The sequence below is a fragment of the Mesoplodon bidens genome, assembly GCF_964165515.1.
Source record: "Mesoplodon bidens genome assembly, chromosome: 3".
Taxonomy (NCBI): Eukaryota; Metazoa; Chordata; class Mammalia; order Artiodactyla; family Ziphiidae; genus Mesoplodon; species Mesoplodon bidens.
The window spans coordinates 151,631,342-151,656,769 of record NC_138178.1 but is presented as its reverse complement, the minus strand read 5'-3'; the positions used below and the strand labels follow the sequence as shown (position 1 = coordinate 151,656,769).

At 36.5% G+C, this 25,428-nt stretch overlaps 1 protein-coding gene across 9 annotated transcripts in view; it reads right to left on the bottom strand.

The window, feature by feature from the left end:
• The window catches only part of TTLL5 (tubulin tyrosine ligase like 5), a 310,875-nt gene that overhangs the window by 205,615 nt on the left and 79,832 nt on the right, over positions 1-25,428 (bottom strand). For 6 of the 9 annotated variants that reach the window (XM_081229115.1, XM_081229114.1, XM_081229113.1 and 3 more), the window contains 4 exons: positions 19,023-19,136; positions 18,656-18,747; positions 6,445-6,507; positions 1,369-1,407 (listed from right to left, as the gene is read on the bottom strand). In XM_081229115.1, the coding sequence (XP_081085241.1) occupies positions 1,369-1,407; positions 6,445-6,507; positions 18,656-18,747; positions 19,023-19,136 (308 nt within the window). Of the gene's footprint in view, positions 1-1,368; positions 1,408-6,444; positions 6,508-18,655; positions 18,748-19,022; positions 19,137-20,934; positions 20,986-25,428 lie in introns of those variants that run through there. The other 3 variants (XM_081229120.1, XM_081229117.1, XM_081229121.1) reach the window with 2 other exon arrangements.

Below are 25,428 nucleotides of genomic sequence, written 5' to 3'. Positions count from 1 at the left end.
AACCAACACACCACTGTAAAGCAATTATACTCCAATAAAGATGTTAAAAAAAATAAAAAGCTATAAGTCACACCTGTCACACACACCACCAAACAGTACTTTAGCTGCATCCCACACATTTTAATGTTATATTTTTATTACTGTTCAGTTCAAAATGTTTTGAATTTTCCTTATGATTTCTTCCTTGACCCATGTATTATTTAGAAACGTGTTGTTTAATTCCCAAATATTTGTTATTGATTTCTAATATCACTGTAGTCAAAGAACACACTCTGTATGATTTTAATCCTTTCAAATGTATTAAGACTTCTTTCATGCTTCAGCATAAAGTTTGTTACATGCCACCTTTTATTTGCTTATACCTTTCTACCACCAGAAAACCTGTACGGATGGCAATAAAAATTGTCCTAAAGAAAGGACAAAACCCACTGATCTTTAAATATTCTGGTTGTTTAACTAGTTTTTTCTAATTTACAAATTGATAGTAGTATACTCTAGGAAGTATATTCCTTTTTTTTTTTTTTTTTTTTTTGCGGTATGCGGGCCTCTCACTGTTGTGGCCCCTCCCGTTGCGGAGCACAGGCTCCAGATGCGCAGGCTCGGCGGCCATGGCTCACGGGCCCAGCCGCTCCGCGGCATGTGGGATCTTCCTGGACTGGGGCACGGACTCGCGTCCCCTGCCTCAGCAGGTGGACTCTCAACCACTGCGCCACCAGGGAAGCCCCCCTTATCTTAATTTTTAAATATAAAACAAAAAGCTAGCTATAGGAGGTTTCTTTCTTATTGTCATTTTGCTTTGTAAAGAGAAGTAGCACAAAGGGGATGTACATAATCTCTCAAACCAGAAGATGTGTAATTAGGGTTAAGAGTTTTTGTTCTGCTTGCAGTCTTCGGTTGGGCAAGGCCATCCCAGCGGTTCTTCTAAGACCTTTCTCTCCTCTGCCAAAATTAAGAGCCACAGGTATTTTGCACACTTTTAGTTCCAAGGCAAACTGGAAGCAACTCTGCTCAGTCCCATAAGGTGCAAAGCTGTATGCCCCAGCTATGTCAAGGCCAAAACATAACCTTTTCTTTGAAGTTAGCATGAGACAGGTCTTGAAATCTCATTAATACTTTGGGCTCTCTCATATAGCCAAACAAGAATACTATTATTATCACTGAAATGACATATTGTAGTTATAAAATTATAAATCCCAAACTTAGTTTGTAAAAAGTTGCCACGGAATAGTGCTTCAATAGAAAACATTTTTATGTTACTATTTAAGCTGAGTCAAACTAAAATGGTTATATAAAGTATCATGCTTCGCCTGTGCATGGTCACATATTATGCACATGGAAAGAACTTCTCAACTTTCAAAAATCAGTTACCGTGTTCTTCCTGTCAATAAGCTTCTTCTTGGGTTTCCCCTACAGAATTAGAAAGGACAAGTGGGTTAGAGCACTACATAGATATATTTTTTACATACACACTCCTGAGATTTGTACTACAGAAATTCAACATAGAATTATGCCAGGGAAGGCATCTTGGGGTAGAAGCAGACATATGAACTGAGAACGTGCTCAGAAAAGAACAGGGTACCATAACCTTTAGGGATGATCAATAAAAAACAAAAGGAAGAGGACAAATGAATTCTAGAGGAAAATTCTAACAATTACTTGCATTTGTGTATCTCGCCACAAATCTAATCACACTTATTCTTCACAACAACAGTTGAGCCCCGTTTATAAAAAGGAGCAGGATAAGACCATTTTGTGACATGCCCAATGTCAGAGCTTTAAAGGGTGTAACGTTGAACCTATAACTTTGCTCTCAGACTCCAGTGTTCTTTCTACTTGCAATGAACTGTATTAGGGAAAGAAGCCGATCTCAATTCTCACGGGGTTCAAAAAAGATGCTCATGAGAAATAGATTTTCCATAATTAAAAAAATCTCTTTAAAAATGAGATGTTCTTCATTGTCTCTAAACTAGAGTTGGGGTCTAACCACAGGAAGTACCATTCAGGTTTAAACTGGCTTTTGTTTTTCATTCAACTTCCTTTCACTTGACCCTCTCTTTTTTAAAAAAAATTTCCCCAGTTTTACTTGTACTCATTTGTGAGTGTGTATATTTAGTTCTGTACAATTTTATCACTGTGTACGTTCATGTATCCACAGACAAGATGCTGAAAAATCCTATCACCATAAGGACCCCCTATGTTGCCCGTTTATAACCTAACCTCTGGTTTCCTTTAATCTGTTCTCCATTCTAAAGACCAAGATCTTCTATCTATAGAAAAACCAAGTGAAAAATTTGTCTCCACCGTAACGTTTTATCTTTTCCTTCCCATGTCTTCTACCTGTGCCAGCGTCCTAATACTGTCAACTTATTATCAGAAATTATTTTAACTTTTATTATTTTAACTTTTTAATCAGATAATGGTTTGCACCAGTAATTCGCAATCGTGGCTTCACATTACAATCACCTGAGCAGCTTTTAGTAAGTGCAAGACTTCAGTCTGGGAAGGGCTAGGGCACAAATACGGTGTTACTAACATGCAGCCAGGGTTACAATTACTGTCATGCTGTGAGACAGTAGGTATGACACTGTTTGCCAGGGCAGGGTGGGTTAAGTGGGGGGTGAGTCGGGGAGGGCAAGGAAGGCAGACAAAATGAACCAATTATGAAATGAAATGATCAGAGAATTAGCTTGAAAGTAGTTCTGACAGTAACGCAACAGGATTTGCAAGAGAGAACACATCCATTCAGGTTGAAGAGAATAGATTTAATGGAAGATGTTAGGGCTTGCAACAAACAAAATTTCATTTTTTTAAGGCATGTTTTTGTGTGTGTGCCTACCACATGGTAGGTTCTTGATACTGACAAAGATGAACATAACAAAGTACCTACTCTTAAAAGCCAACTTGAAAGTAGACAGAGTAGTTAGTAAACAGACAATTATAATACAATACGTGCAATACGGGAATCTAAATCAGATGGAGGGATAAGAAGGGCGGGGAGAACTTCCTTCTAGTCTAGGTAAGAAGATGAAGGACACAGCTAGAATAAGAATTCAGGATAAACTGAAGGCCACTCCAAGGGAATGTGTGGGAATTCCAAGGGAATGTGAGGATAAAGAGGCATGAAATAGCAGTAGATATGGTCTGATTGGCCATGGGTTGGTATTGAAAAGTGGAGATTAGGCTAAAAAGATAGGCAAGAGTAAATCAGGAGGGCCTTTCTTTGCTAAACAGGGAAATTCATGTTTTTTGAATCAAAGTTTTTAGAATGCGTTATAAGCATTTTTATAAGCAGGAGTTGTTACTGCAGCCTTAAGAGAGAAGTCAGGGAGGGCACCAATTTGGATGGGAAAAAAAATTAATCCTCTATCTGAAATTTACCATCATTTACCTGTAGGGGACCATCCACAGTAGTATAAGTGTGATTTTTTTTAACATCTTTATTGGAGTATAATTGCTTTAGAATGGTGTGTTAGTTTCTGCTTTATAACAAAGTGAATCAGCTATACATATGCATATATCCCCACATCTCCACCCTCTTGCGTCTCCCTCCCTCCCACCCCTCTAGGTGGTCACAAAGCACTGATCTGATCTCCCTGTGCTATTCAGCTGCTTCCTACTAGCTATCTATTTTACATTTGGTAGTGTATATATGTCCATGCCACTCTCTCAATTTGTCCCAGCTTACCCTTCCCCCTCCCCAGGTCCTCAAGTCCATTCTCTACGTCTGCGTCTTTATATAAGTGGGGTTTTGCTACCAAAAGAAATAACACGTTTTTTCATATTACTTTAGAGTTGTTCCAGGGTCACAAAATATTGCCAACACTTATCACACTTTTTAAATTATGGTGGTTATTAGACCCACTGCTATTAACACATCATTGAATGTGTTAATAAAGAAGCATATATGTCATTACATCTCAAATTTTTTAATTGCTATGCTCCGCCCTAAAAGAATGCTTCCTAATTTTGGTGGTGGTTCCCAGATTGCCTGTTCCACCTTTTACCTTTTACCTCATGGGAAGCTCAACTGTGGAAAGATCTAGCCTCAAGCATAGAGTCCATGTCAGTTCAGAAACAGACTGACACAACACAACCTTTGAGGAAACTCATGCAAACTACCAATCCTAAGCAAACAGTCCATTACTTATAAATATGACTGGACAATCAAAAATCACCAGATATTTCAGGAAATATAACAGCATAAACTAGAAAGAATGAGATGAACAAATAGAAGTAATCCAGAGAATTAAACATAGTGCAAAAAATAGAAAGGAACTTTAAATAAAGTAATTATGATAGAGAGATGTAAAAAGATATTTTTAACACTGTAATTTATAGTGAGAAACATATATTTGGTCTTCATCCCTGTTTCTGGCACAGAGCTCCTAAAACCCTTGAAATGTTTAAGTGATGAGTGGTAGAGGAGTCTTTTGTCATGCTAATGAGGTGACTTTTAGAAAGCCCTTGGATCAGCTAAGGATGTGGGCTGGTCACCAGAGGAACCAACCCTGTGATGAGAGGGATGAAACTTTCAGTCCCATCCCCCTGAGCTCCTGGGAGGGGAGAGGGGCTGGAGATAGAGTTTAATTACCAGTGGTTGATGATTTAATCAATTGTGCTTATGTAAGGGGGCCTTCATAAAAACCCAGGAGTATGGGGTTCAGAGAGCTTCCGGGTTGGTGATGTGGGGAGAATGGTGTACCTGGAGAGGGCATGAAGCTCCATACCCTTTCCCCATACCTTGCCCTGTGTGTCTTTTCCATCCAGTCGTTCATGAGTTATATCCTTTTATAATAAACCGGTGATATAATGAGTTAAATGTTTTTCTGGGTTCTGTGAGCCGCTCTAGCAAATTAATAGCACCCAAGGAAGGCGTCGTGGGAAGCTCTGATAGAGAGCCAGTAGGTAGAAGTAAAGGTAACAACCTGGGCCTGTGACGAGCATCTGAAGTTATGGGGGTGGAATCTTGTAGGACTGAACCCTTAAACTGTGGAATCTGATGCTAATCTCCAGGTAGACAGTATCAGAATTGAACTGAATTCTCATACAACAGAAGGGTGCAACTGCTTGGTGCTGTAGGGGAAACACCCTACCTCCTCCACATTGGAATTGGTACCAGAACAAATTTAATATTATATCCACAAACTATGAAAACTAGTCAGAAAGCAAAAATAGTTCTTGGATGTTAAAATCATACTCGCCAAAATAAAAAACGTAGATCAAACAACCCTCTTCTATGCTGGTACTGAGTAACAAAATAGGTAAGGCTGAAGATCAATTTAGAATTTTAGCAGACAGAGTTCAAGAAATCTCCAAGAATTTAAAGCTAAGAGACAATGAGATCAAAAGTATGAGAAAAAAGTAAAGAAATACAGAGGATAGAGCAAAAGATCCAAATTTCATCTAACAGAAGTTCCACAAGGAGAGGAAAGACAGGATAAGGGGAATATTTCCCACAGTTAATAGACTTAAATCTTCAGACTGAAAGGATTCATCCACCGCAAAAGCAAAATAATGAAAAGTAACACGCCAGAACACACCTCAGTATAATGTCTGAAAAGTAAAGATAAGGAAGCCTTGTAAAATCTTCCAGGGAGGAGGTAGGGGGTGGGGCACTGGGACCAAGTTATATATAAAGAATTGAGCTTCTTTGTCCTCCAAGTAAGTCTCAAGATCTCTTTCGTTAGAAGCTGCACAGTGTAATTACTCAATGGTAATAACCACAGATTTACAGAAAGAAACTGAAAATCCCATATAGTTCCTGATAGTGGATAATGAAATTACAAGAAATGGCTGGAATCTGGGTATCCATTTTTAAGAATCCCACAAAAAAAGCACACATACCTTGAAAATAATGCAGATTTCTTTAAATAACTAAGTTTCCGTGTTAGTCAATTACTGAACTGTACTGTAATGCAGTTATGTCTCAGGGGCCACAAAAGTATGTGGGACTTAAGCAGCTGTGCTAGTTGAATTCCCATGTCTGCTTTCCATCACTTCTCCCCTATTGTCCCTTGTATTGAGGTTATCAGTTGTCATTTCCCACAACTCTCACTGTATTTATTTTGTGAACTACCACCCCTCCACCTTTTCTAATCTGATCCTTCTAATCTCGTCTAGTCTAGAAAAACAGATAATCATGTCTGTTAAAATTGTGTCTGAAAGTAAAAAGGCACTGAGTAAAGTCCTTCCTTTAAGATGGGCAAGTTTTAGGGTATGTATTAAGACTGCTTAAAGATCTTAACGGTTTAATTTTGTAGCATCTGGAAATATTACACAGTGCTGAGAGTTAACGAATTCTGAAAAAAGGAGGTTTTATATTGTGTTTTCTGTAAGGCTCTTTCTATCACTGAAGACTTTTATAAGGCCTTCTTCTTTTGCAGGCACTTTCTCTTAATTTTGTGACCTAGTCCTACTAAATTTATAAGATTAGCAAATCTCCACCTGTCCTGGAAGAGATGTGTTGCCAGCATATAGTTCATGGAGGTCTTGTGTTCAAGGTAGGACCTGGAAGACAGAGAGGAACTGGTTATTTCTTCAAGCTTAGTTGAAGGGGAAAATACAGAAATAAAAACATGAATCAAGCACAAAAGTGACAGGTTATTTATATGCTGTTTCTAAAAATATATAGTCTCTAAAGTGACAAAGGAGGAGATAGTTGCTCAAATAATATTATAAAATACTAGAATAGCAGAAAATACAATAAAATGAAAAGAATAAAGAGGACTTAAATTAGAAAATAAAAAGAAAGAAAAGTCAGGAATTCTTGGACTAATAAAAGCTGATATACTAAATTCAGAAAATAAAACTGAAAGACAAAAATAAAACCACCACCAAAAATCACTTATAGCTAGAAAAGAGGTCAAATGAAGCTGGGAATGGGAGATGCATAAAGGGCATGAAAATGTTGACAGATTGTTTCAATCATCTTATTTCTCAAAAGCTTTCACTGGCTCCTTGATGCCAACTGCAGGAGGCATATACTTTCTCTTACAAGATTTCAAAAGTTGGGTCATCTATACCATCAATTCATTCACCCTTCCTCCACACAGAGACCAAACATGGGTCCTAAAGTACAGTCAGACAAGTCTCCTTATAACCCTCTCATACCACACCTCCCTCTGGTCCTTTTGCCTCTGTCTGGACACCTTCTCCTCACACCCTCTCTACTTATCCATAATCCACCCTTCAAGAAGCAGCTCAAGTCCACTGTGCTGCATGAAGCCTTCCCTGATATGACTGCTCCAAGTCTACAGAGGTGCCCTTGTCCTGGCCTTCTACGTCCGCCTTCACCGTATGCGTAAGGGACTTGTCAAACGCTGTCTCATAGAGTAAAATTTCTCTTCTCGGAAAGCAGCATGATGCAGCAGGGAAAAGCAGGATCTGGAGTTAAAATACCTGAACCAAGTCCCACTGTGTGATCATGGATAAGTCACATTACTTTACTGAGCCTTATTTTCCTTATCATTAAAATGGGAATAACAATGATGTGTATAAAGTACATCATAATTACAAAGAGCTATACAAATATGAGCTATTTTTATTACATGTATAAGTAATTTCTCCATAATCAATACTGTTAACTCTCAAAGGACCGGGATCCCATCTAATATTTGTTACTCCAAAGCACCAAGCATAGTGCTAGTTACTTGTTGATATTCAATAAATATATATTAATTAAAAAGGCATATTTGTTAGCAGATAAATACATCTTTCCCACACTACATGAAAATAACTCAACTAGTTTAAAAGTCTTGGTGTTCTCTTCCACTTTTCTCAAAGGTCCCAGGAGAGGTGGAGTGATTTACCAGGTTGGTAATTTAGGAAAAATTCAACAAGCTTCTCCCTTCTTTCTCTAGGGAGATAATCTCTCCTTAGGAAGCACATATCCTCTGGTGCTCCTACAGGGTCAGGTGTTCCTGATGCACATCTCAGTCTAACCTTGCCTAAAAATGGGTATGTAAATCTGTCCAATTCTGAGGGTCAACAGAAAGTGCATTAACTTGCAGATAGATAGAGTCAAGTCTCCCAACCTAGACTTTATCAATGTGGAGTATGGAAAGTGATATTTTGGCCTGCATCTATCTTAAGTCTTTGTCTTCTCAGCTGGTTCAAAACCAAACCAGTAAAGGAAGGTATCATTACTGGACTCCCTAAGAGACCCGAACATTATCTGTGATTGGTTCCTTAGAAAAAGGTACTCAAATTAGGGTCCTGCCTCTTGAAAACTTAAGAATAGAGGATTCCACTTTCATTAATTAAAAGATACGTTGTCTAGTAACTGCAAATATTCAACCTCTTCAAAAACGTTTCAAAAGATAAAAGTCTAATTTTGAAAAGCCAAGCAATATCTTTTTGTTGAATTCCTAGGTCTTTATAAGGTATAACTAAACTACATGGATAGAATGTTTTGCAAGATAAAAAGATTTCTCTATGAACAGCTGGGTTTTCAAAACAAAACAGACAAGAACTAGTTCTTTCTTTTATTCCTCTAAGTTTTGGCTCTACTTAGAACCACTAATGTCCCAACCAGAAGCCGGTCACCAGAGGAAGAAAAATGTGTTCCCCATAATGAAGTACAATCTTACTAGTAATCAGAGAAATGCAAATCAAGACCAAAATAAGATATCATTTTACACTCAGTATTTTGACAAAAATTAAGAAGTTGACAGTACCACATGTTAGAGAAGATATTGATCAATGGGATCTCCTAGGCACTGCTAACAGGAGCATAAATTTATATAGTCACTTTGGAAAACAATTTAGCATTACCTTTTTTTTTTTAGCATTATCTTTTAAAGTTGAACATTCACATATCTTATGGCCCTAGATATATTCCATCCCTAGATATATACCTAGGAGACACATATAAGCATATTTAGAGCACAGCAGTCTTTAATAGCAGAAGACCAGAAAGAAGTCGAATACCATCAACAAGAGAATGGGAAATTTAACAGCAGTATAAACACATAGAAGAATAAAATAAACTGAAAAAGAATGAATCCTAGCTACACGTAAAAAAATGAACCTTAATAATATAATATTGAATGAAAAAGGAAGAATACATAGAGCGTGCATTGTTTTTTAGAAAAAGTTCAAAAGCAATACAAACTTATCAACAATTCTGTTTCTACATATGAGATGATAACTGCTATAGGACCTGCCCTTTCACCATAAACAGCTAGAAAAGTGCACAAAATATATGAAACAACTGTTTCCAGACATGAAACAACTGGCAGTGCAGGACTGTGATAACTAAAAGGGGAAATAAATAAAAGGAGGCTTCTGATTGCTCCACCTTCCCACCTAGACGCAATTCCAGACAGTGCAGAAAGAGAAGGAATTCAAGTAGAACCAAGAGTCTCTGTGTTGAGAAGACACAGATCAAAGTTCTAGGAAGCGCTAAAATTTTCAAAGCTATGTCCTGGAGAGGAAGAAGCTACGCATAAGAAGAAATCAAAAAAGTCATCACAAGGGACCCTTTGAGTTTTTGGGTGAATACAGATCTACTCAGGCATAGGGTGAAAGTCCACAAGGCTGTGCAAGGAGCAACTGTCAGGATAAAGAACATTAAGGAGAAAGTGTAAGCTGAATACTTTACAGAGTTCACACAGGGCTGCCAATTGATTGAGTTCCCACCAGCCAGAATGGAGAGATCTCATTGGGGTGTCATTTAAGAGACACCCCAAAAGAGTCTTCAGTAGTGGAACTATCCTACACCTAAACAAAAAGCTATTCTAAACAAACCATAAAAATGCTTTTAAATGAGGCTGAAAAAGATTAAGCTGATCTACAAGTAACTTAAGTGTATGGCCACAAAAAAAACTTTCAACGGGCTTTAAAGAAGCAATAAAATCCAAACACAACAATACAACATTTACAATATCCAATTAAAACATCTAATTTTAAAAAATCACTGTACATGTGAAGAAACAGGAAAAATATAACTCATTAACAAGAGGCAAATCAGTCAATAGAAACACTTAGAAACGATAAAGATAATAGAACAAGATTTTAAAACAGCTACTATAAACATAATATATGCACAAGAATCTAAAGGAAATCATGAAAATAATCGTAAAAAAGAGAAAAAGAGGATATAAAGAGAAATAGATGGGAGTTGTAAAGATGAAAAGTAAAATATCTGAAATGAACATTTAATTGGATAGAATTAATAGAAGATTTAACACTGCAGACAAAAAGATGACTAAACTGACAAACACAGAGAAACAGAAAACCATCCAAAACGAAGAAAGAAAGAGTATAAAAAAATGAACAGAGCCAGACGTATAGTACATCAACCAATTTAACATGTAACCAGAGTACCAAAAGGAGAGGAGGGAAATGGAAAAAAACATTTGAAGAAATAATGGCCAAAAGTTTTCCAAATTTGATGAAAACTATAAGCCCACAGACCAAGAAGCTCAACAAATCCCAAGTAGAAGAAACAAGAAGAAAGTGATACCAAGGCATACATCATAATCACACTATTGAAAATCAGTCATAAAGAAATAATCTTAAAAGCAGGCTGATACATAAAAAGAAACAAAATTGAGTTATTTGTAGTGAGGTGGATGGACCTAGAGTCTGTCATACAGAGTGAAGTAAGTCAGAAAGAAAAACAAATACTGTATATTAACACATATATATGGAATCTAAAAAAAAAAAAAAGTGGTTCTGAAGAACCTAGGGGGCAGGACAGGAATAAAGACGCAGATGTAGAGAATGGACTTGAGGACACGGGGAGGGGGAAGGGTAAGCTGGGACTAAGTGAGAGAGTGGCGTGGACATATATACACTACCAAATGTAAAATAGCTAGCTAGTGGGAAGCAGCTGCAGAGCACAGGGAGATCAGCTCGGTGCTTTGTGACCACCTAGAGGGGTGGGATAGTGAGGGTGGGAGGGAGGTGCAAAAGGGAGGGGATATGGGGATATATGTATAGCTGATTCACTTTGTTATACAGCAGAAACTAACACAACAATGTAAAGCAACTGTACTCCAATAAAGATGTTAAAAAAAAAAAAGCAGGCAGAGAAAAAGAGACACATTATGCACAGAAGAACAAAGGTAAGAATTACTGCACACTTCTCATCAGAAAAATGCAAGTCAAAAGATAACAAAACACTTTTAAAGTGTCGGGAGAAAAGTGCCAACCCAGAACTCTACAACCACTGAAAAAAATCTTTCAAAAATTGAAAGTATCAATATAAGAAAGACTTTTTCAGACAAGCAACAGGTGAGAATTGATTGTACTACAATAAATCCTAAAAGAAGTTTTCCAGATGGAAGAAAATGATGCCAGATAAAAAACTGATCAACACAAAAGAAGGAAGAGCAGAGAAAATAGTAGTAAATGTGTAATTATGAGACTTTTCCTCATATTTAAATTTCCTTAAGCTGTTCAATGCAAAAATAACCAAGGTACTACAGGATTTATAACTTATATAGAAATAAAATGTAGGACAATAATAGCCCAAAGGACAGGAAGGGGAAATCGAATTATACTGGTTGTAAAATTTCTAAATTATACCTGAAATTGTATAACATTATTTTAAGGTGCACTGTGGTAAGTAAAAGATGCATATTGTCACCCTAGAGCAACCACACTTTAAAAAAGGCAAACCAAAGAGGCAAGAGAAATGAGTTAATCCAAAAACGGCAGGGGAAAATAAAAAGGGAACAAAGGACACATTAGACAAATGGAAAACAAATAGTAATCTGGCATATCTAAACTCAACCATATCACCATGCTGTACATTAAATCCCCATAATTTATTCATCTTAAAACTGAAAGTTTGTACCCTGTGACCCATAGCTCCCATTTCCCCTGCCCCAGCCCATGGCAACCACCATTCTACTCTTTGTTTCTATGAGTTCTACTTTCTTTTTAAAAAAAAACATTCGATTCCACATGTGAGTGAAATCATACAATATTTGTTTTTCTCTGTCTGGTTTATTGCACTTAGCATTATCCCTGCAGGTTCATCCATGTTGCCACAGATGGCAGGACCTCCTTCTTTGACAGAAATCTACTTTAACTATAAAGACACAAGACAGATTAAAAGTAAAACAATGAGGGCTTCCCTGGTGGTGCAGTGGTTGAGAGTCCACCTGCCAATGCAGGGGACACGGGTTCGTGCCCCGGTCCGGGAAGATCCCACATGCCATGGAACAGCTGGGCCCATGAGTCATGGCTGCTGAGCCTGCACATCCGGAGCCTGTGCTCCGCAATGGGAGAGGCCACAACAGTGAGAGGCCCACGTACCGCAAAAAAAAAAAAAAAAAAAAGTAAAACAATGAAAAAAGATACAGCACGCAAACACTAGCCATAAGAAAGCTGGAGTGGATAGGGGTGAGGGGAGAAGGAACTGGATGAAGGCAGTCAAAAGGTACAAGCGGGCTTCCCTGGTGGCGCAGTGGTTGAGAGTCTGCCTGCCGATGCAGCGGACACGGGTTCGTGCCCCGCTCCGGGAAGATCCCACATGCCGCGGAGCGGCTGGGCCTGTGAGCCATGGCTGCTGGGCCTATGCGTCCAGGGCCTGTGCTCTGCAACGGGAGAGGCCACAACAGTGAGAGGCCTGCGTACCGCAAAAAAAAAAAAGTACAAGCTTCCAGTTATAAATAGGTACCAGGGATGTAATGTACATACAACATGATAAACAGAAGTAATATTTCTATATGTTATATATGAAAGTTAAGAGTTCTTTAGTTCTTCTTTTAGTTTTTTTCTATTTATTTAACTTTGTATCTCTGTGAGCTGATGGATGTTCACTAAACTTATTGTGATAATCATTTCATGATGTAAGTCAAATCATTATACTATACACCTTAAACTTAACAAAAAAAACAAAGGAAGCTAGAGTGGGTATATTATAGCAGATAAATAGACTTCTGGACAAAGAACATTATCCAGGATAAACAGGGATATTTCATAGCAATAAAGAAGTCAATTTATGAAGAAGACATAACAAATCTAATGCAGATGTACCTAATAACAGAGTTCCAAAATCCATAAAAAGCAAAACTGACAGAACCAAAAGGAGAAACTGAAAAGGTCACAACTACAATGGGAGATTTCAACACCAGACTCTTGATAATTATAAAATTACTAAAAATAGAGAATATCTGAACAAAACTGTCGAATCCCTTGACCTAATGGACATTTATAGAACACACCAGCCAACAATAGCAGAATACATATATTTCAATGTACATGTTACATTGTACCAGGATAAATCAAATTCTGAACCACAAAACAAGTCTCAGTAAATTTTAAAATATTCAACTTACACAAAGTATGTTCTCAGTACAACAGAAGTAAATTGGAAATCACTGAAAGAAAAACCTCTAGAAAAACTCCCAAATATTTGAAAACTAAATAACACACTTATAAATAACCCACAGGCCAAAGACAGAATAAAAACAAAAAGACAACAATCAAAACGTATGGGAAGCTGCAAAAACAGTACTTAGTAGGAAATTTATAGCTCTTACAACACATATAGAAAAGAAGAAAGGTCTCAAATCAATGACATCAGCTTCTACCTAAAGAAACTAGGGGAAAAATATAGAGCAAATGAAGCCCATAGTAAGTTAAAAAAAAGGAAATAATAAATATTAGAGGGGAAGTCAATGTACAAGAAATAGAAAAAAAAAACAATGAAACTAAAAACTGGGTGTCTTAGAAGGTCAATAAAATTGATAAACCTCTAGCCAGACTGAATAGGATAAAAAGAGAGAAGAATCAAATTACCAATATCAGAAATGAGAAAAGTAACATCACTGCAGATTCTATAGATATTAAAGGGTAAGTGAATATTATGAACAATTTTATGCTTATAAATACAACATATACGAAATGGACAGATGCCTTAAAAGACACCAACTACCAAAGCTCATTCAAGTAGAAATAGATAACCTGAATAGTCCTATATCTGTTAAAGAAATTGAAACTGAACTCCTGGTCCAGATGGCTCTACTAGCGAATTTTACCAAACACTCAAGAAATAAATAATACCAATTCTCCATAAATGCTTCCAGAAAATTGAAGATGTGAGAACACTTTCCAACTCATTCTATGAGGCCAGAAACCAAAGACTGAAATATCTTATATATCGTATCCTCATACTAAAACCAAAGATGTTATAGGAAAACTACAGATCAGTATCTCTTATGAACATACATGTAAAAATCCAAATATAATTTCAGCAAATCAAACTCAACAATATATAAAAAAGATACTGTACCATGACCAAGTAGAGTTTATTTCAGGAATGAAATGTTGGGTTTAACGTTCAAAAATCAATGTAGGGGCTTCCCTGGTGGCGCAGTGGTTGAGAGTCCGCCTGCCGAGGCAGGGGACACGGGTTCGTGCCCCGGTCCGGGAAGATCCCACATGCCGCAGAGCGGCTGGGCCCGTGAGCCATGGCTGCTGAGCCTGCGCGTCCAGAGCCCGTGCTCCGCAACGGGAGAGGCCACAACAGGGAGAGAGGCCCGTGTACCGCAAAAAATAAATAAATAAATAAATAAAGTAAAAAACTCTTAGCAAAAGAGAAATAAAAGGGAACTCCCTCAATCTGATAAAGGGCATCTGTGAAAAGCCTAAAACTAACATCATACTTAATGACAAAAGACTAATTGCTTACCCTAGACAGGAGCCAGACTGGGATGTCTGCTCTCACTGGTCCTATTCAACACTGTGCTGGAGGTTCTTGCCAGTGTAATCACGCAAGAGTAAAGAAATAAAACACATCCAGATTGGAAACAAAGAAGGAAAACTGTCTTTATTCACAGACAACATTTTCAACTAGGTAGAAGATCCAATGGAATCTCCAAAAACTTTCAATAACTGATAAGTGAGTTTAGCAAGATTATCAGAACATGATCAATATGGAAAAATCATTTGTACTTCTATGTACTAGCAACAAACAATCAGAAACCGAAATTAACAAAACAAAATCATTTACAATAGCATCAAAACATATTAAATACTTAGGAAGAAATCTGACAAAAAAATGTAAAAGACCTGTACATTGAATACTACAAAACACTGCTGAGAGAAATTAAAGATGACCTGAATAAATGGACAGATATACCTTGTTCATGAGTTGGAAGACTCAATAGTGTTAAGCTGTCAATTTTCTTCAAACTGATCTAGAGAGTCAATACAATCCCAATGAAAATCCCAAGCAGGCTTTTTTGTAGAAACTGACAAACTAATTCTAAAATCCAAATGGAAAGGCAAATGACCTAGAATAGCCAAAACAACCTGGAAAAAGAACAAAGTTAGAACAAGATCTTTTATAAAGCTACAGTAATCAAGACAGTGTGGCACTGTATTGGCACAAAAACAAAAAGATCAATGGGAAAGAATAAAAAATAAAGAAATAGACGCACACAGTTTTCCACAAAAGTGAAAGACAACTCAATGGAGAGAGGGTAGTCTTTTCAAAAAATGATGCTAAAACTACTGGATATCCATCTGGAAAAAAAAAGAACTGTGATCCATATCTTATACCATATACAAAAATTAATTCAAAATGGATCAGACTTAAATGTAAAACTTAAAACTACAACATTTCTATTTAAAAAATAGAAGAAAACTTGGGATAGGCAAAGATTTCTTAGATACTAAAGCACAGTAATTAAAAGAAAAAAAGGACAAATTGGACTTAATCAAAATTAAAAATTTCTCCTCTTCAAAAGACACTGTTTAAAGGATGAAAAGACAAGTAACATACTGGGGGACAAAATCTTTGCAAAGCCCACATCTGATAAAAGAATTATATCCAGAAAATATAAAGAACTCTCACAACCTAATTATAAGAAAACAACCTCATTTTAAAAATGGGCAAAATATTTGATCACTGAACAGCAAACAAGCACATGAAGACATGCTCAACATCATTAATCATTAGGAAAATGCAAATTAAACCATAATGAGGTATCACTACACATCTCCTAGAGGAGCTAAAATTAAACTGACCATACCAACTGTTCGTGAGGATGTGGAGGAACTGGAACTCTCATACATTTATGATAGGAATGTAAAATGGTAAACCATATGGCAGTTTCTTAAAAAGTTACACATATACAATGATATGATCCAGTCATTCCACAAGTAAGTATTTTCCCAAGAGAAATGAAAGCACATGTTCCATACAAAAATTTCTATATAGATGTTCATAGAGTCTTTCTTTACAATAACAAAAAACTGGAAACAACGTAAATATTAATCGACAGATGAAAGGATAGACAAATTCTGATATATGCCTATAACAGAATACTACTTGACAATAAAAAGAAATTAAACCATTGATACATACTGTAACAGGTATGAATCAAAAAATAATCTTGCCAGGTAAAAAAGAAAAGCAAATAAGAGAACAACCAATAGAATTCTATTTATGAAATTCTAGGAAATGCAAATTCCTCTTTATTGACAGAAAGCAGATCAGTAGCTGCCTGGGGACAGGAATAGGCAGGGAAGGGAAAAGGAGGGACAGGAGAGAGGAATTACAGAGGGGAACAAAGAAACTTTCGGTAGTGATGCATATGTTCATTGTGTTGATTGTGGTGGTAGTTTCATGGATATATACATATGTGAAAATTTATCAAATTGTACACTTTGAATACATGCAACTTATTGTATGTCAATTATCACTCAATAAAGCTGTTAAAAATAACATTTACAATATCATCCAAAAGCATGAAATACTAAGTGATAAGTTTAACGTGTTCAAGATCTTTACACTGGAAACTACTATAAAACATTGCTAAGAGAAATCAAAGAAGACCTAAATAAATGGAGAGATATATCATGCTCATGGATTGGAAAATTCAACATTACTGAAATATGCACTCACCCAAAATTAATCTATATGTTCAATGCAATGCCCATCAAAAGTCAGCAGACTTTTGTGTAGAAATTGATGAAGAAATTTTAAAATTTATTTGGAAATACAAAGGACACAAAATAGTCAAAATACTTCTGAAAAAGAACAAAGTTGGAAGACTTACAACACTACCTAATTTCAAGACTTGGTATAAAGCTATAGATATTAAGACAAACATGTAGATCAGTGAAACTGAATAAAGTCTAGAAATATACATACATATATATTCCAGTTAACTTTCAACAAAGATGCCAAGTTAAATTCAATAACGTAATTTCAAAAAGTGGTGCTGGAGCAAATGGACATCCATATGGAAGGAAATGGACGTCAACCCTTACCTCACACCACACATAAAAATTAAATCAATACATATCATAGACCTAAATATAAAAGCCAAAATTACAAAACTTCTAGAAGAAAACAAAAGAGAAAAAGCTTTGTGAAGTTGGCATTGGTAAAGATTTCTTAGAAAACACAAAATGCATAAACCTTAAAAAAAAAATTGGTCACCTGGACTTCACTGAAATTTAAAACTTCTGTTCTTTGAAAGCCACTGTTATAAAAAAGAAAAAGCTAGCCACAGACTTTGAGAAAATATTTATAATGTAAATATCTGGGAAAGGACTTGTATCAAGAGTCTTTTATAACACAATAATAAAAAGATAAAAATCTTAAAATTTAAAATGGAAAAAAGAAGATACACAAATGGCCCACAGAACATGAATGCTCAATATCATTATTAATCAGAGAACAGTAAATTAAAACTACAGAGAAACACTACACACACACACTAGAATGCCTAAAATTAAAAAGCCTGACAATACCAAGTGTTGGCAAGGATGGGAAGCAAATGGAACTCTTATTCATCATTGGCAAAATGTAAAATGGTTCTATCTCTTATCCCTTTTCATACGACCCACCTATTCCACCCCTAGGTATTTATCCAAGAAAAATAAAATCATATATCCACACAGAGACTTGTACATAAATGTTCATAATAGCAGCTTTCTTCAGAACAGCCCAAAACTAGACACAATCCAAATATGCCACACAGGTGAACGGATAAACAAATTGCGCTATACTCATACGATGAAATAGTACATAACAATAGTCAGGAATGAACTACTACTGTTTCACACAACAACACGGATAATTCTCAAAAACATTATGCCAAACAAAAGAGTCCAGACATCAAAAAATATGTAATGTATGATTCTATTTATATAAAATTCTAGAAAAACTATAGTGATATAAAGCAAGTCAGTAGATGTTTGAGGCTCACGGTAATGGGGGGACTCACAGTGAAGGGGCATGAGAGGACATCCGGAGGTAATGGAATGTTCTATATCTTAATTGTGGTGATTAAATTGATGTCTGTATTTGTCAAAATTCATCGTCAAACTTAAAATGGATGCTGCTGCATGTAAACTTGATCTCAAAGATGATTAAAAATAAGCAATTTATAGTTTAAGCACACATATAGATGATAAACCAATTTTTTTTTCAAATCAAGGTAATGATAACCACAAAATTTAGGACAGTGTCTAAGCCTGGGTTAGGGGGCAGTTAGGAAGGAGGAAGGGAACTAGAAAAAAGGGAGGAATAATGCAGGGTTGGGTAATATTCATACTGTCATAAATAAATAAACAAAAAAATGTAAGAAAGGCACCATGTGGAGAGCAGTGATGATACTGTGTCACAATTAATCCAATTTTCTTGACCTGAAGTACAGGTTTAAAAGAAAGGTAGTCACCTCACCCATATATTTCCCATGTCTCTGATGTAGGGAATATGCGAATAAATCCACCTCTCCGATCATTCTCTTCCTTCACCCTCCGTAAAACTTTGATCTACGTGGAGGAAGAGAAAATAAAATAAAATGAGTACCTATTTTAAAAACTGTAATCCATGTGGTAATAGGACAGAGGAAGAGAGTTATGAACCGAGAATACAAAAGAAGCATGAAGGAAGAAATTAATTCCATTTAAGATGCTATTTTTTTGAGAAGCTATTTCTCCCATGTTCAGTATAAGATATGAGTTGGTCATGAATATTACAAATCACTCACTAATTTTCACTGAAGCCTATGTTAACCCATAAAGGCCTGAAATGGAGTTATCTTTACCTCCTCCATTGACAGACCAAGCACAGAACCACCTAACTTCCCCGGCACCTTCTCCCGTGCTGAGCCCACAAGGTTTTTCATTTCCGCATCACTGGCAGAGAGTGGACGGCAACGCTAAGGAGAAGAAAAAAGAAAAACAAAAATATCTTTTCATCACCTTTCTTCATTTCCAAGTCCCTCAACACCATTATGTTTCATAATATGTATAAGCTCAAATCCAAAGCCCATTTTCTGTAATTGATCTCTTAGCCTGAAACCCTGGGAAATAGATGAAAGCCAGTAAGCTCAAAGAAAAGAGGAGAAAATAGAATAGTAGGAAAACACTATGGGTTGAGAGAGATACAAATAAAAAAAAGAAAGAAAGATGTCCACATGGCTTTGTAAGCTAGTACTTATTCCTAATCTTGGTTTTACAGTACATTTAATAGTTTGAAAGATATGGGAAAAAAATCTGAAAATAACCTCAACATAAGATTAAATATGTATTTATTTCAGTAAGTAACTATATTCTTTTCAGCACTGGGGAAGTAAAGTTAGGAAAAGTAAGACATAAGACAGAAAAACACACAATGAAGACCCGACGCAGCCAAAAAATAAAAATAAATAAATAAATAAAATTAAAAAAAAAAAAAAAGACCAAGAAACAGGAGCGATCTATTATGTCACAGATGAAGAAGTTGGACAGTGGGATGTTTTAGAACTTGAGGGGGTAAATACTGAGATGAAAGTTATCGGTGACACAGAAGAGAACTGTGAGCAAAAGGCTACAACTTGAGAAACACTGTAGTTGCTAGAGTAAAAGAGACTGGATCTAGGATGACTGCCTTGGGTACTCCAAGGAGGCAGCCAAGTGGGTCATGTTCCTTATGGATGCCCAAAGATGATCTGGCTACTTCAGCTTCTGAATGATGATCAGGAAGGCTGTTGGAGAACAAAAGTTTTAAGAGATTTTGATGTTATGAGAGCAGAGAAATACAAAGGTAACAAAGGAAATCAGATAGTATGAAGCATGAAAACACACTATTATTGAAAAAGATGACTGATAAAATAAGACAAATAAATCTGCCAAGTACAAAGAATAAGGAATAATCTAAGAAATGGGGGGTATAATTTGTCTCTCTAGAGTCCTGGAAGTAACTCTGACCAGACAGAAGAAGTCCTGCTGTCAGGAACCATTGTTTATTTTTCTTTTTGTATACACAGTCTATGGAAAGGCTTTTTGACAACTAACTTTTGACATTTTCAGCAGTACTCATTGTTATGGACTAAATGTTTGTGTTGCCCCAAAATTCCTGCGTTGAAGCCCTAACCCCCACAATGTGACAGTATGTGGAGATGGGGCTTTTGGGAAGTAATTAGGGTCAGATGAGGACATGAGGGTGAGGCCCTGGTCTGATGGGATTAATAGCCTTTAAAGAAGAGCCACCAGGCTTCCCTGGTGGCGCAGTGGTTAAGAATCCACCTGCCAAGGCAGGGGACGCAGGTTCGAGCCCTGGTCTGGGAAGATCCCACATGCTGCAGAGCAACTAAGCCCATGCGCCACAATTACTGAGCCTGTGCCCTAGAACCCGCGAGCCACAACTACTGAGCCCACATGCTGCAACTACTGAAGCCCACTGGCCTAGAGCCCGTGCTCCACAACAAGAGAAGCCACCGCACTGAGAAGCCCGCGCACTGCAACAGAGTAGCCCCTGCTCGCCACAACTAGAGAAAGCCTGCGTGCAGCAACGAAGACCAAACGCAGCCAAAAATAAATAAATTAATTAATTAAAAAAAAAAAAAAGAAGAGCCACCAGAGAGCTTGTTCTCTCTTTCTCTCTCTGCCTGAGCAAGCACAAGGAGGTCATGTGAGCACACAGCAAGATGGTGACCATCTACAAGCCAAAAGAAGAGGCCTCAGAACAAAACCTACCTTGCCAGCACCTTGATCTTGGATTTCCCAGCCTCCAGAACTGTGAGAAATAAGTTTCTGTGGTTTAAGCCACCCAGTCTATGGTATTTTGTTATGGCTGCCCACGCAGACTAATGCACACCTGTACATAAACAACCATGAATGGCTTTACCTTTGGACACAAGGGAGACCAATATGTACTAATCTTCAAAGCTAGCATGGAGTTATAAAGCACAGATTTTCTGATAGGCAACTCCATGGAAGAAAACCCACAAAATGAGCAGATACAAGCACCAAGTGAAGGTAGGAACTTTTATCTCTTTAGCTTTTCCTGTGGTATCTTCAGCATCTAGAACAGTACTTGGGATGGAGTAGGAGATCAATAAATGTTTTTTGAACAAATAAGTAAATGAATAATGTGCTGACACATAGATCAACCATGGTTAGAATTAAACTTTGCAGAGGATTTTGGGAAAAATTTTAACTCCCTTCTGATCTCTGGAAATACATGATACAGCACATGTTGGAAATCAAGAAGAATGTTTAAAGATTTAAGAAGGGAATCAATATAAGTAATAGAATCATTAAAAAAATTTTTTTAAGTGTGACTTCTTATTTAGCATATAACTTGGAAAAGCCAAAATATTAAGTGGATGTTTTGAGGACTTCTATCATCTTCACACACTACTTATTGTTTGCTAAAAAGACTTATCTACCTCACATGTGACAGCATGGCTTTGATCAGAAAGCCACTGGCAGTAAATCCTCCAAAGTCAAGCTGCCTTATCACTTCTCACTATTTAAGAATATCTTGAAGTCCTCTGAAACTGTGAAAGAAGACAATATGAAGTAAGCATTCATTTTAATGATGTAATAAAAATAAAGATTAAGCATCTTAGAATAGAAAGAATGTTATTTTAAAATGCTGATAAACTAACTGTATTACCAGGTTAATACGAAAAAATATTTTAAGAAACAGTCATTACCTATCAGAATAGTTTTAAGGAATGGTCCTATTTATAAGAACATGGATCAAGTCACTACTGAATAACATCTAATGAGCACATCCAACTTTTTAAAAATTATTTTCCTTTGTTTTTGTCCTTTTGTTTTGTTTTTGTTGGTTCAGTCTCTTATGTTTTTTCATCGTTAGGGGGTTTTTCTGTTTGCTTATTTATTGTTTACTTTTCTTTCTTATCTTTTTAACTTTTTTTTTGCTTTTCTGGGACCTAATTTTCATCTTTGTGGAACTGCTTCACGATGGAATGATATTCCTGGCTTCCAGAGATTGAGACTATTATAATGATGTTGCAATCCTCCTCTATTCATCTAAACCTGCTCCCCCAAACAATGAATTAGCACTCCAAAACTCTCCCAGTCATTTTTAAAGAGTTGTCTCCTACATACATTCACAACCACTCTTTTGTTACTCACAGTCCACAGTCCTAACTCTAGCCACTGTGTGCCTACATGAGGGCTATTTGGGTGGGGTGTGTAGGAGTTCAAGCAGGTGCTCTTGGCTGGGGCATTTGGGAGGTTAGAAAAAGGAGGGGTAATGGTGCTTGTTGGATGAATGCTCCAGCTGTTAACTCGCATAAACCGACCGTTTTATTCTTTTATTGCCACAAATACCACCAGAGCGCAAAGAAAAGGTCAATGCTACTCCAAAAGAGAAAAAAAAAATGTGGCTAGAAACCCCTTTAATCTCTTCACCTATTTACTTCAATGTCAACTATTAAGAAGACTGAGAGGGAGAAAAATAGGAAAAGTTGCAGCTCTCGAAGTCTAGGTATCTCAAATGCCTCTCTAAAATCCACCCAGGTTTCCTGTGTCTTTGGGGAAGCCAGTGGAAAATAATCAGACTAGAAAGTCAAAAATATTTTGCCAATCTCGGCTTTTCAATAAATTTGAGACGAGAGAATTTTTTTAATCTACATAATATCTGCTGTACTGGTTTATACAGGAATGTATTTATACAGGAACAACAAAGCATTACTATCCTAGACCACTGGTTGAATCCTACCAATATTTATTAATGAAATGAGCTCTTAACAAATGAATTATAGACACAGGTGAGAGAAAAAGCAGAGGGAAAAGGGGAGAAGAAAGGATAATAGTGAAAAAAAAAGAAAAAAAACAGAAATGCTTATGAGTGCCAAGGAGATACTTGGAAATTAAAAGCAAAGCAAAAGAAAAAAAGGAATCAGAATGATTTGAAAGGCCATCAGGACTGTCAAAAACAAGAGCAAAGCAGTTCAAATACAAGCCATTCTGTGGTTTTGACTTTGGGCACATCAGCTCAGCTGTGTTCTCTGGGTAGTAGATAGAATAAATCCACATATTCCAGTGGATTGACTAAATACACTAAGGAAATAAAGCTCCTCTAAACTTAAAGGGAACCATTGCCCCAGGCTAGATGACATAAGATTTAAACTACTGGGTTCTCAGATAGACTTTAAACTGTCTCAGTAAGAATTCTACCATGCAACATGCATCAAAGTTGTTAAATTATAATTAGTACAACGTAGGACTCAGAAATAAACCCAGAGAAGAAACCAATACGCATCTAATCTTCATTGTTAGGGAAGAACTGGCTGAGAGTGTGAAATTATTGAGACAGGGAATCACCTGCCCCCACTCACAGCAGTAAGAAACAGGTGTTGAATCAGAAAAATGGTTCTCATCCTAAAGAAAGCTGGCAAGTACCAGTAAGGAGAACTGGACAAAAGGTAGAATATGAAGAAAAAAAGTGAGGTATCCTCAAAGATATCAAAACTGAGGGGCAAAAAAAAAATCTGCTTGACAGAGAACCCATACAAAGAATAAAAAGCCTCCCAATTCAACTTTACAAAGTTTAGAATTCTGTGTTAAAAATATATGGACTAGAAATAGCTCAATTTATATGTGATGCATCATGCCACTCAGAAAATAAAACGTCAAGTTTAAAAAGCAAAATGAATCAGTGCTATCAAACAAAAGAAAATGAACAAAAAAACCCACATATGAATAAATCTGGGTGCAAACAGACCAAAATGGCTAATAGAGAAGGCTTACATATAATGATAACCGGAAGTATACTACTTTGAAATTAGGGGGAAAAAAAAAAAGCAAGTAAGTAGGTTTGTGTTACAGTAAAAAAAGATATGCAGCATCTGAAAATCTGTAATAAATGTAAGTCATCAGGTCTGAGAGACATGCATCTTGCTATTAACAGAACTGGCTTTAAAAACAAAAAAACTTACCAAAACCGCTTACAGTTATGTTTGAAAAATCATGAAGAACTGAGGAGGTACCAGAGGATTAGAAAAAAAAAGAAATGAGGCACCAATCTTCAAAAATTTAAGAAGTATGCTCCTGGCGATTACCGCCTGGTGAGTCTAACTTGAATCCCTAGTAAAATAATGGAAAAAATATTAAAAGAAAAAAAATCCATAAACATTTAGCGTTTAATGGGCTCATAAAGAATAGTAGTACAAAGACTGCTTATTTATTTTAAAACGTGCTTTATAATTTTGATATTTAGGACAAAACAAAAAGGGGGAATAGAGCAAATATATTTAATGTCTTTGGATTTTAGAGAAGCATTTGTGAAAACTTCATATAGTTTTTATTTTAAATTATATTTCCAATCAGGACTTAGCATCATGATATAATAAATAAAATATACCAACAAAAGCTGAACACAGTTAAAAGATGCAACTGTAGGATAAGATAAGAAGCAGTGAATCAAGTTAGGAAGTGATCGGGTACTGAGTAAGCATTATTTAGAATCTGTATTGATGTCTGGGAGGATGAATAATTAATTAATTGATTATTTAATTGGGTTGATTTGCATTTGTTGATGACAGTAAATGTGAAAAGACATGACTATAGATAAATGAATATCAAAATAACACCAGATACTGACAATGCAAAAAGGGAAATCAAAACAGTACTCAAAAGTATGAAGGAGACTAAATCTTCTGAGGGTAAACTATGTGTCCAAAAGTATCCCAAATATTTTACCTACGTTTGATCATTCCTTTCTCAGCATAACTCCATGTACGTATTACTATCCTCATTTGACAGATGTGGCAAGTGAGCCTGAGACGTAAGGGAAGACGCCCGAGGTCTAACAGTTACTGGCAGAGTTCAAATTTGAACCCAGGTCTACCTGACTTCAACGTCCTCATTCTTTCCACAAAACCGTATCACCTGCTTGAACACTGAAATGTAATTTCTGGTGTGTGAAAAATGTTGAACCATAGGTATTCAAGGGAAGGGAGAAATGTAGAAAGAGATAATGGATTAAAAAGGAATCATCAGAAAACAAGCAAAAAACTGTGACTTCACAATCTGACACCACCAGAAAAAGAAAAGTTTACACAGTCTAAATGGCCAGAGCAGAAAGTTTCTTCTCTTTTCTCACTTAGCTCTGATGAAACTACTGTGGATTTGAGAGTGCTTCATTAACAGAAAGACAGGGACAAGGTAGAACATTGCAAAGGACAGTAAGAGTCAAAGAATTTAACACGT